General features: G+C 53.9%; 1 protein-coding gene across 1 annotated transcript; it reads left to right on the top strand.

The window, feature by feature from the left end:
• The first annotated feature begins 4910 nt into the window (after positions 1-4910).
• On the top strand, positions 4911-6302 carry Irgc (immunity related GTPase cinema). Its single transcript, XM_057763137.1, has one exon. The coding sequence runs from the start codon at positions 4911-4913 to the stop codon at positions 6300-6302; it is 1392 nt and encodes a 463-aa protein (XP_057619120.1).
• Positions 6303-15037: the final 8735 nt, after the last annotated feature.

The raw sequence follows: 15037 nt of genomic DNA, 5'->3' as shown, positions 1-15037 counted from the left end.
TTGTGTGATGTTTGTGGTGTCAGAAGATCCACGGGAGCTGGAGATACAAACGTTAGCAAGTTGCCATGAGGATGCTGGGAACCAAAGGGGAGTCCTCTGCAAGAGTCACCAGTGCTCTTGACCGCAGAGCCGTCTCTCCAGCCCCATGGCTCGCTGTGCCTGCGGATCTGTTTGACGATTCTGTGTTTGCTGGTCTTCTAGAGTCCCTCCTTCCCCTCATGGGCCTCACACGTGTCTGTGAGTTTCAGGAAAGAGTCGGGGACGTGCCACAGTCTGCTCAGTGTTGGGGAACGTCCGAGACTATTTTTGACTCCATCTCTGCAGTTTGCCAGTCAGCAGGATCCCACGGAGCACGCAGCTGCTGCCCGAGGTTTGGAAATGTTGGACACCGTGGGCAGCAGTCACTCCTGCCCTAGCTCCAGCCAATGTGTCCCTTCTGGGACCTCTGTCCTCAGCCCTGGAGGCTCCTCAGATGGCCAGAACAAATCTTTGAGCTGCAGAAGCTTGAGGCACATCCTAGAAACTGCACGGGGGAAGGAAAGCCCTTGGAGCCTGGTTGAGGAGATGTTAGGAGGAGGACAGGCAGACAGGCATCCATGAGCCGGAGGGGAGAGGAGCTTCAGCTTGACAACAGGGTCCTGAGAGCGGCTGGAATCCTGAGGTTCCCTGCACTGGGTGCCTCAACCTTCACCTGTGGGCGTCTTGGCCCCACCTATTTTTTATGGTATCGAGAACTGAACCTAGGGGTTTGTGCATGTTGGGCAAGCACCCTACCACTGCACTATATCCCACCCCTCTCTTTAATTTTTGTTTTAATTAATTATTGATTTTTTTTCATTTGAAGTAGGACCTCATGTTTGCCCCGCCTGACCATGAACTTGCCCTGTAGCCGAGGCTGGCTTTGGATACGTGGTGGATATCCACCACGTGGTGGATAGGTGGCTATCCTTACCTTTCACATCTCCCCTTGATTCACAGTCCGCTAGCTCTGAGCCTGTTCACTCTGTGCCTGGCGTCTATGTCTGTTCCGTCTCACCTTGACTTTTCCTTTCCTGGCGCCCTCTACTCCCCTGGGCCCCCTCCCACCAAAGTGGGCCTTGCCTCAGCCCATCTGCTGGTTCAGGGCTCTCCACTTGCTCTTAGCTCTCACGGGACCCAGACTGGCCTCAAACTCAGCTAAGTAGCTGAGGATGCCTTTGTACGCACAATCCTCCTGCCCCCACCTCTGAAGTGCTGGGGTCACAAGCATGGGCTACCACCACCAACTCATGTCTACTTTCATTTCCCTCTTCGTAGCCTGGATGCGGCTTCCCAGCGTAACGAGGAAGCAGAGGGGACAGAATGAAGCAAGGCGTGATAGACACACGGGCCCTGAGCAAAGACTGACAGGTGGCAAAGGGGCGGGTAGGTAGAGAAGGGAGGAGGAAAGCGAGGGTCAGTGCCCTGTCTGCTATGGTCTGCAGGTGGTACAGCTAGACCACGTGTCAGGATTTGTTTATGGTGCATGTGTGACCCAGAGCACAACCTCGGGTGCCATCCACTTGCCTCCTTTGAGACAAAGACCACCCGTGGGTCTGTGGGACACTAATTAGGTGAGACTTGCTGGCCAGGGAACCCCAGCGATTTTCTGTCTCCACGTCTCCAGTGCTAGGGTCACCAGTGCCCACCACCACACCCAGCATTTTGTACACGGGTTCTGAGGATTGAACTCGGGTCCTTGGGCTTGTGAGACTGGCCTCCAGTTCACTATATAGAGGAGGCTGTCCTTGAACATGGAATCACATGGAGCTGGGATCACAGGCACGAACCACCAACCACCAGGGAAACCGGGTCCTTCCGTCCCATTGCCTGTTTCCTCCTGTCCCAGCCGGTGCTAGCCAAGCTCACCCCCACCCCCACCCTGGCCCTCATGTCCCAGAGCACATGGGACACCTGAGAGCTACATAGAGACACGAGTGACTATGACAGGCTGGCAAGCAGCCCGCTGAAGAGTTCCCTCGATTGCAGAGTGGTGAGCGAGACCAGAGCCTCAAATGTCCAAGTTATTCATGTAGGACTTTGTCCTGGGGGTGATGGAGACCACAGAGAGTTTCTCTTATTGATTTGGGGCAGCTTGTTTGTTTGTTTATATTTGTTTGTTTGTTTGTGATAGGGTTTCCTGAGACCCAGGCTGGCCTCAGAACTTGCTATGTGGCCATGGATGGCCTTGACCTCTGATCCTTCTGCCTCCAACTACTGAGTGCTGGTTTACCAACCGAGCGCCACCACGCTGGGCGTGACTGGTGCTGAGGATGAAACCCAGGGCTTTGCTGTGTTAGCCAAACCCTCTATGCACCCTCCATCCTCAGCCAACAGGGGACTCTGAACAAATCTGTTAGAAAAGACCCCTTGAAAGGCCAAAAGTGAGCCCATATGACGGCTCTAGGGGCACCTGGGGTTGGAGTCTCTGCTCCCTGGGACCCTGCCCTCTGATGTCACTGCCTCATTATTACATGGCGCCCGACTGACCAATGAACTGACACTCACTGTTATAATGGGCCCTAGCAACAGGTTGTGATCTTGGGCTAGCTGGGGAGGAGACGCCACCAGCGGGGAGAGTGTGGAGGGGAGAGGGAGAGCCTGCAGGCAGGTGAGTCCCTGAGGGGCCGGGCTTTCCAGCTGGGCCCTTTGGGTCTGTGCACAGAAACCCGAGCTTCCCAAAGTTCCCATCCGAACCCCATCACCACTGACGACTGTTCTGCCTCGGGCTGCTGGGACCTGTCCCAGATCACACCTGAGGTAGGTGAGGTAGGTAAGGGAGGGGCCTGGGAAGGGGAGGCTGAAGCTGGGGAAAGAGGGTCAGAGAGTGGGGAGGGCAGTGGAGGAGGAGGTGGGGGTACAGGAGGGCTAAGGGGAAGGGGGATGTGGCAGAGGGGGAGGTGGCTAAAGGAGCCCATGGACCTGGACTAGAGTTCTGACTGCATCTCTGAGCAGGGAGATATCCCTTGTGTTATCTGAGCCTAGATTCCTCTCCTTGCCAGATGAAGTGGGCCCTGATTCTAAGGGAGTCTCTCTATAAGCAAGAGATTTCATTACTTATTTGGAGGGGTTTTTTTTTTTGGGCCGGTGGGGGGGATTGCTTGTTTGTTTGAGACAGGACCTCAGTATGTAGCACAGGCTGGCCTTGAACTTATGCTAATTTCCCTAACTCAGCCTTCCCTGCTAAGATTACAGGTGTGTACCACCACAACTGGGTGAGTGGCTGCATTTTCGAGGCTTTGGGTCACATGGCTCACAAATGAGAAGAGGGGGAGCTGGGTGTTGTCAGGGCTACAGGGAGGGGTATGGAGAGACCATCAGCAAGGAGATCTGAGGAGGCAAGAGAGTGGGCCTGGCAAGGCCACCATGGCCTGGGTGGGGGTTGACGGGAGCCTACAGGCTGAATGAAGAATGCCTCCACTGTTGACTGGGGTGACTTGGTAACATAGGTGGGCCTAAGGGGGCCCAAGAGGCCTTTGAAGGTGGCTCAGAGCAGGCAGGTAGGCAGGGCTCAGGAGGACACAGGCTCAAAGTTACAAGCCTAGCCAGGCACGGGGACATTCCTGCCTCTCACGAGGCTAAGGTGAGAACCCTGCTCTGGATTAGAGGCTAGACACAGCCAGACCCTGTCTTTAGAAAAGAAAGTTGTAGGTCACAGATTGTAATCACAACGCTGGTGGCTAATAGCGCCTGCTGCGTGTCTGTCATTGTTTCATGAATGTCATAGTTCATGGGAGTCTTCCACTCTTAGGAGGCATTGTGGTGAGGATGGTCACAGCCACATCTCACAGGTGAGGAAAGCAAGGCAGTTCTGGGCCAGTATGTGGCAGAGCCACCTCTTACTGGCTCCTGGTGACCGCAGTAGTTGAAAAGTAGTGACTCTCCAGCTTGGCCAGAGCCACAGGCAGGTCCTGCTACCCAGGATGGGAGGCCTGGCCACCGTAAGACCGGGCAGCTTTGGTTCAAATATTTGGAAGCGTCAGTTGGGCATCGTAGCTCATGCCTGTAATGCCAGCACTCAGGAGAACTGCTGTGACTACAGGGCAGCCTGGGCTACACAGTGAGTTTTGGGCCAGCCTGAGCTATATAAAGATACCCTGTCTCAACCCAGATATTGTAAGATTTTGGTCTCAGCAGGCCACCCAGCCTCGCTCTGGGCACAAAGCATCCCTCGCAAAGTTGGGTCCTTCCTAGGTTACTCACAGACCCCGACAGTGTCTCGGTACGTTGCTTGGTTATTATGCCCACTGACCGTAGAGACAAACAGGCCCAGCGTGGTGCCTGTCCATTTTGTCCCAGGTCACATGGCAAGCCAAGTGGCCCCAAATCCTTTAACTCATGTTGAATAGACCTGGATTCCTATTTTGAGACAGGGTTAGCCTTGAACCCTCCCTGTATTGCTGAGGGTGGCCTTCAAATGATCCTCTACCTCCAGTTCCCAAGTACAAGGAATGCAGGTGTGAGGAACTAGACCTGAATTGTTGTTATAGTTTTTTTGAGATAGAGTTTCACTATGAAACCCTGGCCAGCCTGGAACTCTCTGTGTAGATCAGGCTGACCTTGAACTCATGTAGACCTGTCTGCCTCAGCCTCCCGCTATTAGAACTAGAAGCGAGTGTCACCACACCCGGGCATTGTTGTTTTGAGACTGTGTAGCCCAAGCTGCCCTGGAACTCATGCTGATCCTCCTGCCTCACCCTCCCCAGTGATGAATTGCAGGTGAGAGCTAGAGTACCCCAGTTCTTGAGGAAGAGAAAGCTGGTGGTAAAGAGACTCTAAAGAGAGTCCTTTCACCTCCCCCTGTCATATGAACGTCTCCCCTTTTCCTCTGCAGACGCTGAGAGGTCACACGTCCCGTGACTGTCCCCCATCTTCCTGTCCAGCTCTGAACCATGGCAGCTTCCAAGTTGCCCGGAGTGCCTGAGGACGAGACCACCATCCTCATGGCCAAAGAAGAGCTGGAGGCCCTGCGCACTGCCTTTGAGTCTGGAGACATCCCTCAAGCCGCCTCTCGCCTCCGGGAGCTGCTGGCCAACTCAGAGAGTACCCGGCTGGAGGTGGGCGTCACGGGCGAGTCGGGAGCCGGCAAGTCCTCCCTCATCAATGCCCTGCGTGGCCTGGGGGCCGAGGATCCTGGCGCAGCTCTCACAGGGGTCGTGGAGACCACCATGCAGCCTTCGCCTTACCCGCACCCACAGTTTCCCGACGTGACCCTGTGGGACCTGCCGGGGGCCGGCTCTCCAGGCTGCTCAGCAGACAAGTACCTGAAGCAGGTGGACTTCGGCCGCTATGACTTCTTCTTGCTCGTCTCCCCGCGCCGCTGCGGCGCCGTGGAGACCCGCCTGGCCTCCGAGATCCTGCGCCAGGGGAAGAAGTTCTACTTCGTGCGCACCAAGGTGGACGAGGATCTGGCGGCCACCCGCAGCCAGCGGCCTTCGGGCTTCAGCGAGGCCGCTGTCCTCCAGGAGATCCGGGATCACTGCGCGGAGCGGCTGCGGGCAGCCGGCCTAAACGACCCACGCATCTTCCTGGTGTCCAACCTGTCGCCAACCCGCTATGACTTCCCGATGCTTATGTCCACCTGGGAGCATGACCTGCCCGCCCACCGTCGCCACGCTGGCCTGCTCTCCCTGCCTGACATCTCGCTGGAGGCTCTGCAAAGGAAGAAGGACATGCTACAAGAGCAGGTGCTTAAGACAGCCCTGGTGTCCGGGGTCATCCAGGCCCTGCCTGTCCCTGGACTGGCAGCCGCCTACGACGACGCCCTGCTCATCCGCTCTCTGCGTGGCTACCACCGCAGCTTCGGTCTAGACGACGACTCGTTGGCCAAATTGGCCGAGCAGGTGGGCAAGCAGGCAGGGGACCTGCGCTCTGTCATCCGTTCCCCTCTGGCCAATGAGGTCTCACCAGAAACTGTCCTGCGACTGTACTCGCAGTCCTCGGATGGTGCCATGCGTGTGGCCCGTGCCTTCGAGCGGGGCATCCCTGTGTTCGGAACGCTGGTGGCCGGGGGCATCAGCTTCGGCACGGTCTACACCATGCTCCAGGGCTGTCTCAATGAGATGGCTGAGGACGCCCAACGCGTCCGCATCAAGGCCCTGGAGGAAGATGAGCCCCAGGCCGAGGTGAGCTTGGAGGCGTCTGGTGACTGCGGTGTGGAAAAGCGGGTGTCCGCGGAGGGAACCAGCGAGGAAGCCCCGCTGTCCACTCGCAGGAAGCTCGGTCTCCTCCTCAAGTACATTCTTGACAGCTGGAAGAGGCGCGATTTGTCAGAAGACAAATGAAAGTGCAGCTCCCCCAACCCCCGCCCCAGTCTGCCTCCTCCACCTCACCCTCCAGCCAAGCCCTTAAACAAAACCAACATCAACCAAACATGGCTACTGTGATCAAACTGAGCACTGCAGTTGCTGGGCGGGAGGTGGGTGGGACAGGGGGGTGGGTGTTATGGAAGCACACAGACAGCCCTGGATCTAGCGGGTAAATACTGAATATGGTCACACTTGACCCCCCAGGGCAGGGAGGTTGAGGGGTGGAGGGGTGGCCAGGACTGTTGAGTGGTCTCTCTCCCTGCTCCCCACGAGGCTAAGGCGGAAGTAGTAAAATGCCTGGGAGGCTGTGTGCTTTCATGTGTGGTGTGTGTGTGTATGCGTGTGTGTGTGGGTGTACGTGTGTGTGTGCGTGTGTGTGTGGGTGTGTGTGGGTGTATGTGTGTGTGTGCGTGTATGTGGTTGGATGTGTGTGTGTGTGTGTGTGAAAGAGAGGACCTCTTGAGGTGCTCTATATTATAATTTGGTGTTGGGCATCGACCAACATTGTCTCTAAGCATTGTCTACCCCTGAGCTGCACACCCACTCCTTGTACTAAACTTTCATTCTTGTCCCATTCTGACAGCCCTAGAGTCATATGGCCAAGGCGACTTCTGGAAAGAGAGAGAGAACAGACACAGAGATTGGGGGGAACGACACAGGGCACCCTGGGCCTGCTCTGGTAGCAGGGAACAATGGTGGGCACGGGTTGCAAGAAAGAGGGGGCCAGAAAGCCTGGGGCTTCCCCCGGTGTGGGGCATGGGAGACTGGCAGAATGAGAGGCCGTGCAATGTTCATGGGGCATGTGAGGAGAAGAAAGGCAGATGAACCCCTCAATAGTCTAGACTGAGCCTTTTAAGCTTCAGCTGTCTTGGAATCTACGAGTGGGAGGGCTATTGTTCTCCCCAGTGGACCATATCTAGAGCTTCATGCTAGACAAGTCCTCTAGTCACTGAGCCATGGGGGATTCTAGGCAGGGGCTCTACCACTGAGCCACACCCCAGCCCCTCACTGGAGGATTCAGGACAGGTACATCCCCATGTAGAATCCTATAAGTCTCCATGACTCTGAGATAGTGGATCTACACAAAATCTAAGCAAATCAGTTTGAAGATTTAAGAGGCTTCCTTTTGGCTCAGTTTCCAAGGCTTCAGCCCATGATGCTTGGCATCATAGCTATAGGCCTGTGCTTAGAATTTCTTGGCTCCGGGAATACACGACAGGTGAGGCTGCTTACCTCATGGTTCCCAAGCAGCCACACACAGACTGGCCATGGCGTACACATGCGCGTGCGCGCGCACACACACACACCCCACAGAGGAAGAGGCCAGACATAAGATCAAAACCACACATCCCCAGCTACTCACTTCCTCCCCAGGTTCTATAAGCTATGTCTCCCACTCCTACCCCTACGTCATATTATGAACCCATTAATGGAGCAATCTACTGATGCCTTCAGGCTCTTATGACCCAATTCTGTCCTAAAAGCTTTCTGTAGAGACAAGGCCTCACACAGCCTGCCTTGACGTTGAACTACATCTTGAAGAATCTCACACTTCCGATCCTCCTGCCTCCACCTCCTGGGTGATGGGATTACAGGTGTATACCACCACATCTGGTTAACGGGTGCTGGGGATGGAGCCAAGGCTTCCTGGGTGAGCACGGTTACTAGGATTAGGCTGAAAGGCTGGAGGGTGTGTCTGGTGTTGGGTGGGGGGGATCCGATCACACATGGTTGTGACTGGTACGTATGCCACAAGGGGTGGGACTACTGGGCTTAGTCTCCTAGTCACTTTTGAGGGCCTTCCTCTGTGTGTGGTTCTTGGTGGTGGTCCCACGAATGGTGGTACACAGGAGTGATCAGGACTCTGGCCTGGACTCAAGCCTGAACTCCCTATTAAGGGTCACAAGTGTTCAACCTAAGAGAAAGCCAGGGGGTGGTGGTGCATACCTTTAATCCCAACACTCAGAAGACAGAGGCAAGTGGATCTCTGTGAGTTCAAGGCCAGGCTGGTCTACAGAGTGCGTTCTAGGGCATTCAGAGTTATTCAGAGTAAACCTGTATTAAAAATAAATGAGTTGTTGGGAGTGCAGAAGAATCACTGAGGCCTACAGGTTGTGGGGAAGCCGATTTGCAGCTTGCTGCCCAGTGTGGCCAACTTAGAATGACCTGGAAATAACTGAAAGACGGGTATTTCTGAGCTGTGGAGTCAGAGGTGTGAACACAGCAGTGAGATGAGAAGTCAAATTTGTGGTTCCCGAGAGGCAGAGAGGCAGGGGCAGGTGAACGGTTGGGATCAGTCACACACCCATGACCTGTGGTTCTGGAAGAGACTCTGAGTCCTGGGCGGGCTGGGAAACTCGCAATAGAAACAGCCTGGCCGCCTTTTGGAGAGTCGCCTGCAGGGGAGGCAGCAAAGGAAGTGTTCTCCGGCTCTGCCTCATGCTCTATGCAGAGGAGGCTGGGCTGAGATCCAGCTTGGCAGTTACGCACTGTGAAACCTTCCAAGCTTCGTGAAGCTCCCAAGAAGGTTCTGGAGACTGCACAAAGCAGGTGGCAGACGAGGATGTGGGACAAGCGAGTTGGGCTCACCCAAGTCGGACCCATCTGCTTCTTGAGGATTCCCAGATCTGAGGATACCTCTAGCCTTGGGTGACCTGGCCCTAGCAAACAGCCCCAGACTGAAGGTTCCCTTTCCCTGGGAAGATTATTGGGGGGAGGCGGTGAACTCTCTTTGCTTTGTAAAAGGACTTTCTCTCCCCTCGTGTGTGTGTGTGTGTGTGTGTAAGCACGGAAGTCACAGGATAACTTGAATTAATTCTCTCCTCCCATCTTTGTCGGTTCTGGGGATTGAACTCAGGGCACCAGGCTTGTATGCAAGTAACTTTACCCAGAACTCCCTTTCCCAGGAGGCCTCTCTCCCTTGTTTTGTCTCTATCAGAATTACTTAGGGAGCCGGGCGGTGGTGGCGCACGCCTTTAATCCCAGCACTTGGGAGGCAGAGGCAGGTGAATCTCTGTGAGTTCGAGACCAGCCCGGTCTACAAGACCTAGTTCCAGGACAGGCTCCAAAGCCACAGAGAAACCCTGTCTCCAAAAACCAAAAAAAAAAAAAAAAAAAAAAAAAAAAAAAGAAAAAAGAATTACTTAGGGGTACTCATGGCCCTACCTGCACCAAAGGGGCTGCAGGGGTAGAAAAAGCCCAGACCTGGCTGTGTGTGGTAGGGAATACCTGAAATTGCAGCAGTTGGGAGGCAGAAGCAGGATCTGGGTTCAGGGCTGTCCTCAGCTACATAGAGGCTCAGCTGGGACTGTACTGGGGGAGGGGTAGAAGCACTTGCCTTGCATGCTTGAGGCCCCGTGTTTAACCCCTAGAACTAGAAAGAAACCTTTGAGGACAGCCCCGACAGCTCAAAAAAAAAAAAATCAAGAGAAAACAAACAAAAGCACCCACTACAATAAAAGCTCCAGCTCAGGGCCGGAGAGATGACTCAGTGGTTAAGAGCATTGGGTGTTCTTGCAGAGGACCTGGGTTCAATTCCCAGCACCCACATGGTGGCTCACAACCACCTGTAACTTCAGTTCCAGGGAATGCAGCGCCCTCTACTGGTCTCTGTGGGCACAAGCCCTGTGTGTGATGCACAGATAGACACACAGGCGCTCACACATACTAAAGAAGCACAAACCTTCAGCAGGTCCCTTCTAAATCTATGCTCTAAATTAGCTCATGACCCTGTACCCTATGGATTGCTAACATCCCAAACTCAGGGCATCCTGGCTTCGTGTGGGGCTGCGATGGGAGGTTAGGAACTGGGAGCCGGCGAGTCTCACCACAAGTCTTAAGGTCAAGAGGGATGCAGTAGGCTCTTTATCACCTCTCCTCTACTCCCTCAGCCAATGGGTCCCCACTTCCTGCCTCCCTTCTCCACTCCATACCCTCGGTTTCTTGGAGTTCAGACTTGTTCTGTACCTGCAGCTCTGGCTCTGCTCTGCTGGGTCAGGCCCAGCCCCATTCCCCACAGAACCACAGAAGAGAGAGAGAGAGAGAGAGAGAGAGAGAGAGAGAGAGAGAGAGAGAGAGAGAGAGAGAGAGAGAGAGAGAGAGAGAGAGAGAGCACGCACTGTTGCTCAAACTTTTCCGCGGCTCCCCAGGCCCTTCCTTTGCCCAAACCTCATCCATAGTTCATGTCTGAGACAGCACAGCTGAGGCTCCTGGGAACGTCCTCTCCACTGAACAAGAGAACAGGCCCCTCCTTCCAGCCCAGTTCCTTGGAGAAAGGCGGAACAAAGCCTGCAAGGGGTGGGCAAGCATGTAGCCCAGTTGTAGAAGGCTTGCCTACTAGGTGCAAAGACATCCACCGAAAGTCTAACACTGAAAAAGGAAGTTGAGGCTGAGGGAGGGAGTAGCAGTGGGTAGAGCACTTGCCTGGAACACACAAAGCTCTAAGTTCATCCATCCATCCATCCATCCACCCCACGAACTGAATGGCGGTGTGTGCCTATAACCCCAGTACTCAGCAGGCCAATCAGAAGCTCAAGGTCATCCTTGGCTACATAGTGAGCCCAAGGTCAGCCTGACTCAAAGTCACAATAAAACAGAGGACCTGTAATTCCAGTGATGATGAGGTGGGGGAGAGATGGGGGGGGGTCTCTGGGAGTTTGAGGGCAGCTAGCATGGGCTACATGGCAAAGTTCCCAGCCATTGAAGAGTCCTGTCTCAAACAGGTGATGAAAAGTACCATCCCTGAGGTTATCCTCTGACCTCTACACACCAGCGCTGTGTGTGCCTGCTCCTGCACACACTGACCTCTACACGCCAGCGCTGTGTGTGCCTGCTCCTGCACACACTGACCTCTACACGCCAGCGCTGTGTGTGCCTGCTCCTGCACACACTGACCTCTACACGCCAGCGCTGTGTGTGCCTGCTCCTGCACACACTGACCTCTACACGCCAGCGCTGTGTGTGCCTGCTCCTGCACACACTGACCTCTACACACCAGCGCTGTGTGTGCCTGCTCCTGCACACACTGACGTACCTACAAGAACACATGGAGCACCTGCCTTAGTGTCATTGCTGGGGATGCACATGGTCACGCAGTGACAGAATGTCTACACCAGCTGTCCCTGCCCACCATATTCATCAGGACAGCAAGGCCCGGACACAGGACAGGATTTGCTGATGTCGTCATTCCTGAGCAGGCACCGGTACTCTGAAGGCAGGAGGCCAGGGTGGTCATTGCTCACACACCAGCCCCATCAGGTCTCTTCCCTCAGGCCTGTGCCGACAGGAGGTCTGGCCATGCCAAGTTGAGTATGCAGCAGTGAAGCCATCGAGGGGCTTTATGCCAAAGGAGACCCGTGAGTGCTGGACCACGTCCTGCCTCTGAAGCAGGCTGAAGGTCTTAACGAAATGACTTTTAACTTCCTGGGCCTCACTTCCCTGAACTCGGAGATGGCTGGATGTGGTGGCGCACGCCGGGAATACCAGCATGTGGAGGTTGAGGCGGGACTTCAGGTTCCACTCCTAACACCCTGTGTGCTAGCTGGCAACCCCCAGCACATTATTCCTCCTCTCAAAGCCAGTACAAGTGGGTGAAGAATCTCGTTCCCCAGCTGCTGAGACAGGACTATCAGTGAATACACATTAATTAGTCAGTCATATTGTTCTTTCTCAGGCCTACAGTGGCAAAGTCTCTGTCACTTTAGCTTTTATGATTTTTTTTTTTTTGAGAAAGGAAGCATAGTGTCTCTCAAATGGTAAGTGCTCTACCACTGAGCCACGCCCCAACCCCTCACTGGGGGACTCTAGGCAGGGGTTTCACCACTGAGCCACACACCAGCCCCTCACTGGGGGATTCTAGGCAGGGGTTCTACCACTGAGCCATGCCCATAGCCCCTCACTGGGGGATTCTAGGCAGGGGCTCTACCTCTGAGCCACACCCCATCCCCTCACCGGGGATTCTAGGTAAATGTTCTACAGATAAACTTTATTTCCAATTGTCTTTTTTATTTTCTAATCTAAGATAGGGACTCACTAACTAGCTCAAGTTCCCTCTGTGGCCCAGGCAGGCCTTGAACTTGCAATCTTCTTTCCTCAGGCTCTCAAGCAGCTAGAATTACAGGTCTGGGCATCAAACTCAGTCTTTTGATTTCTTTCTATTTGGAAAAGGCAATAGTGAGAAGGGAGTGGGAGGGACAGACACATGTCGGGCTATGGTTTTCTTAAGTTCCACTGGCAGTATCCCCTGGGTAAAACCTGCTTGGAATGAAAGCTCTTTATGAGATGCTGACACTGTTTTACTGTGGTCAACCGCTATGACACATGCTAGGCTTGGGTCACCGATTGTATCTCAAGTCACCACAGGGCAGGGCGAGGTGACGAGTTACATCTGGGCTTCAGACAACTTATGACAGACCTCAGGATGGAAGCCAAGGCAGCAAGATTAATTTGTCATTGATATTAAACAACCTATGACAGTGGTGACGCACAGCCACTGCTGAAGGCTACATTCTGATGCCGAGATCATGGGCTCTGGCAGCCCTAGCAGCCCTAGGCTATCAAGTTCAGATTGCTGTTGGTGCCTAGGGCTGTGGCGGGGGCCATCAGGGCAGGACTGTAGGGTAGAAAGGTCAGCCAAAGAAACCCATCCTGGCCCTGAAACCAGAACCAGTGAAAGAAAGACTTCAGCCCTGAACCCAGAACCAAAGAAAAGCACCCTGACTCTGAAACCAGTGCTAAAGAAACAAACCTTGGCCCCAGAATTAGAGCCAGTGAAAGATATATGACCTGGCCCCAAAACTAGAGGCAAAAGGCTAAAAAAAGGTCAGTGAAAGAAACGTAGTTTGGATCTGAAACCAGAGCCAACTCTGCCAATGATCAACTAAGCATAAAACCAACCAATCCCTGAGCAGGTATCTAGCCAATCTGAACTCAATCCGGCCAATTCACACCCTGAAAATCTCCCTAGAAAAACTCCGCCCCTAAGAAGCTCTATATAAGCTCTGTGTCTGTTCCATTTGCTGCTGTTGTCTTCTACCCTTATAGAGGCAGTCACTTCCAGTAAGTCTCCTGAATGAGGCTTGGATGAAGACCTTCTTTTGCTGGAGCTGAGATGGAGCCAGCGGAGTGGGGCTGTAACACTTTCCCTGGGGGATCCTTCCCCTAGCAGAGAGCAGTTGTTATACTCCAGGCACCAGAACCGAACTGCAACAACTTCACTGCGAAAGCCCTCTCCTGCCAGAGTAGACCTGTTACATGGGGAAGCCTTTCCCTAGAGCAGGGCTGTAAGCTGCTATGCGTACTGCGTACTGTGACCTGTGTTATTCTCTGGCCCCCGAATGCCAGAACACTAATCTACCTGAGCTATACACTCAGTATCCCCTGGCCCACACTGCCAGAATACTCTTCTACCCGAGCTGGAACACTCAGTGTTTCCTGGACCCTGACTGCCAGAACTTTTCCATCCAAACTGTGGCACTCAGTATACCTTGGCTCCTGACTCCCTTTCCATTTGAGCTGCAATGCTTACAAGGACACCTGCCAATAGCAGCTGTCCAGGTGTGGGCCATACTTCACTTGCTAGAGTCAGGTGCACTGACTTTTTTCTTTTCTTTTTTTAACATTTACTTATCAATATGTGTGTGTATGTGTGTGCGCGCGCGCGCGTGTGTGTGCCATAGTGTGTATTTGGAGGTCAATGAACAAGTCCAAAGAGTCAGTTCTCCCCTTCTACCATGGGTTCCAGGGGATCGAACCATGTCATATTGTCAGCAAACACCTTTACTAATTCTCTCAGCTCCTCCCTGGCCTCTGCTTTTTAAGATATGGCCTGACTGTAGCTCAGACTGACCTAGAACTCATAGCAATGCTTCTGCCTCAGCTTCCCAAGTACTGGAAGTACAGCACAATGCCTTCCAGGGCAATTGTGCCAAGCAGACTTCCCTGCCTCTTGGATCTGGGATGGTGTTGGCAGGTGTGGGCTGTGTGAAATACTGCCACCTTCCAGTGGTGGTCCAGAGTGGGCAGAGGTTGTTCAAGGTCACATCGTGTGACTGTACCAAACCCCACAGTCAAGGGGTGCTCACAGACACTGCTTCCCGACAGGTGGCTCTCCTTGCAGCAGTGGCAGAGGGACAGCCACACGTGCCGAGGAAAACGGCAGAGACATGCCCGTTATTTTGGAAAGCCAGGGCTCTGTTGAGCCTGCATTTTTAGCTCAGATCCACTGGTCAAAAAACCTTCATAGACGGGAAAGCAGACCCCCAGAGTGGTTCGGTCACTGGGCTGGGGTCTGAACAGATGCTGTGCTCGGTCAGGGTGTAAGCGTGAGCCAGGCAGCGCCAGTGGGACAGGAGAGAAGTGGGTGGCGCTTCCTTTAGTGGACACCAAGCCCCTGCTGGCTGTGGCTAAGTCTGTCTTCCACTGGCTGAGAGTAATAAGTTGCAGAAGCCTGGGTGATATTTCTGGCCTGGTTGTTGGCCAGTTTCTCTTGCCCTACTCTGGGGCAAACTCCCGGACAGATGAACCCTCTCACAACCTGGATGAGCAGAGGTTGGTTTGTTCATGCATCTGTGATTTGGTCTAATCTTTATATAGCCAAGGCTGGCCTGGCATTTGTGACCCTGTTGTTGTTGTCTCTTCAGAGCTGGGAATACAGACATGTGCACCTTGTCTGACATGAGATACAAGTTTGGACAGGGAAGGGCAGCAGGAGG

Source organism: Chionomys nivalis, chromosome 2 (genome assembly GCF_950005125.1).
Source record: "Chionomys nivalis chromosome 2, mChiNiv1.1, whole genome shotgun sequence".
NCBI classification, from domain to species: domain Eukaryota; kingdom Metazoa; phylum Chordata; class Mammalia; order Rodentia; family Cricetidae; genus Chionomys; species Chionomys nivalis.
This window is presented reverse-complemented; position numbering and strand designations above follow the sequence as displayed.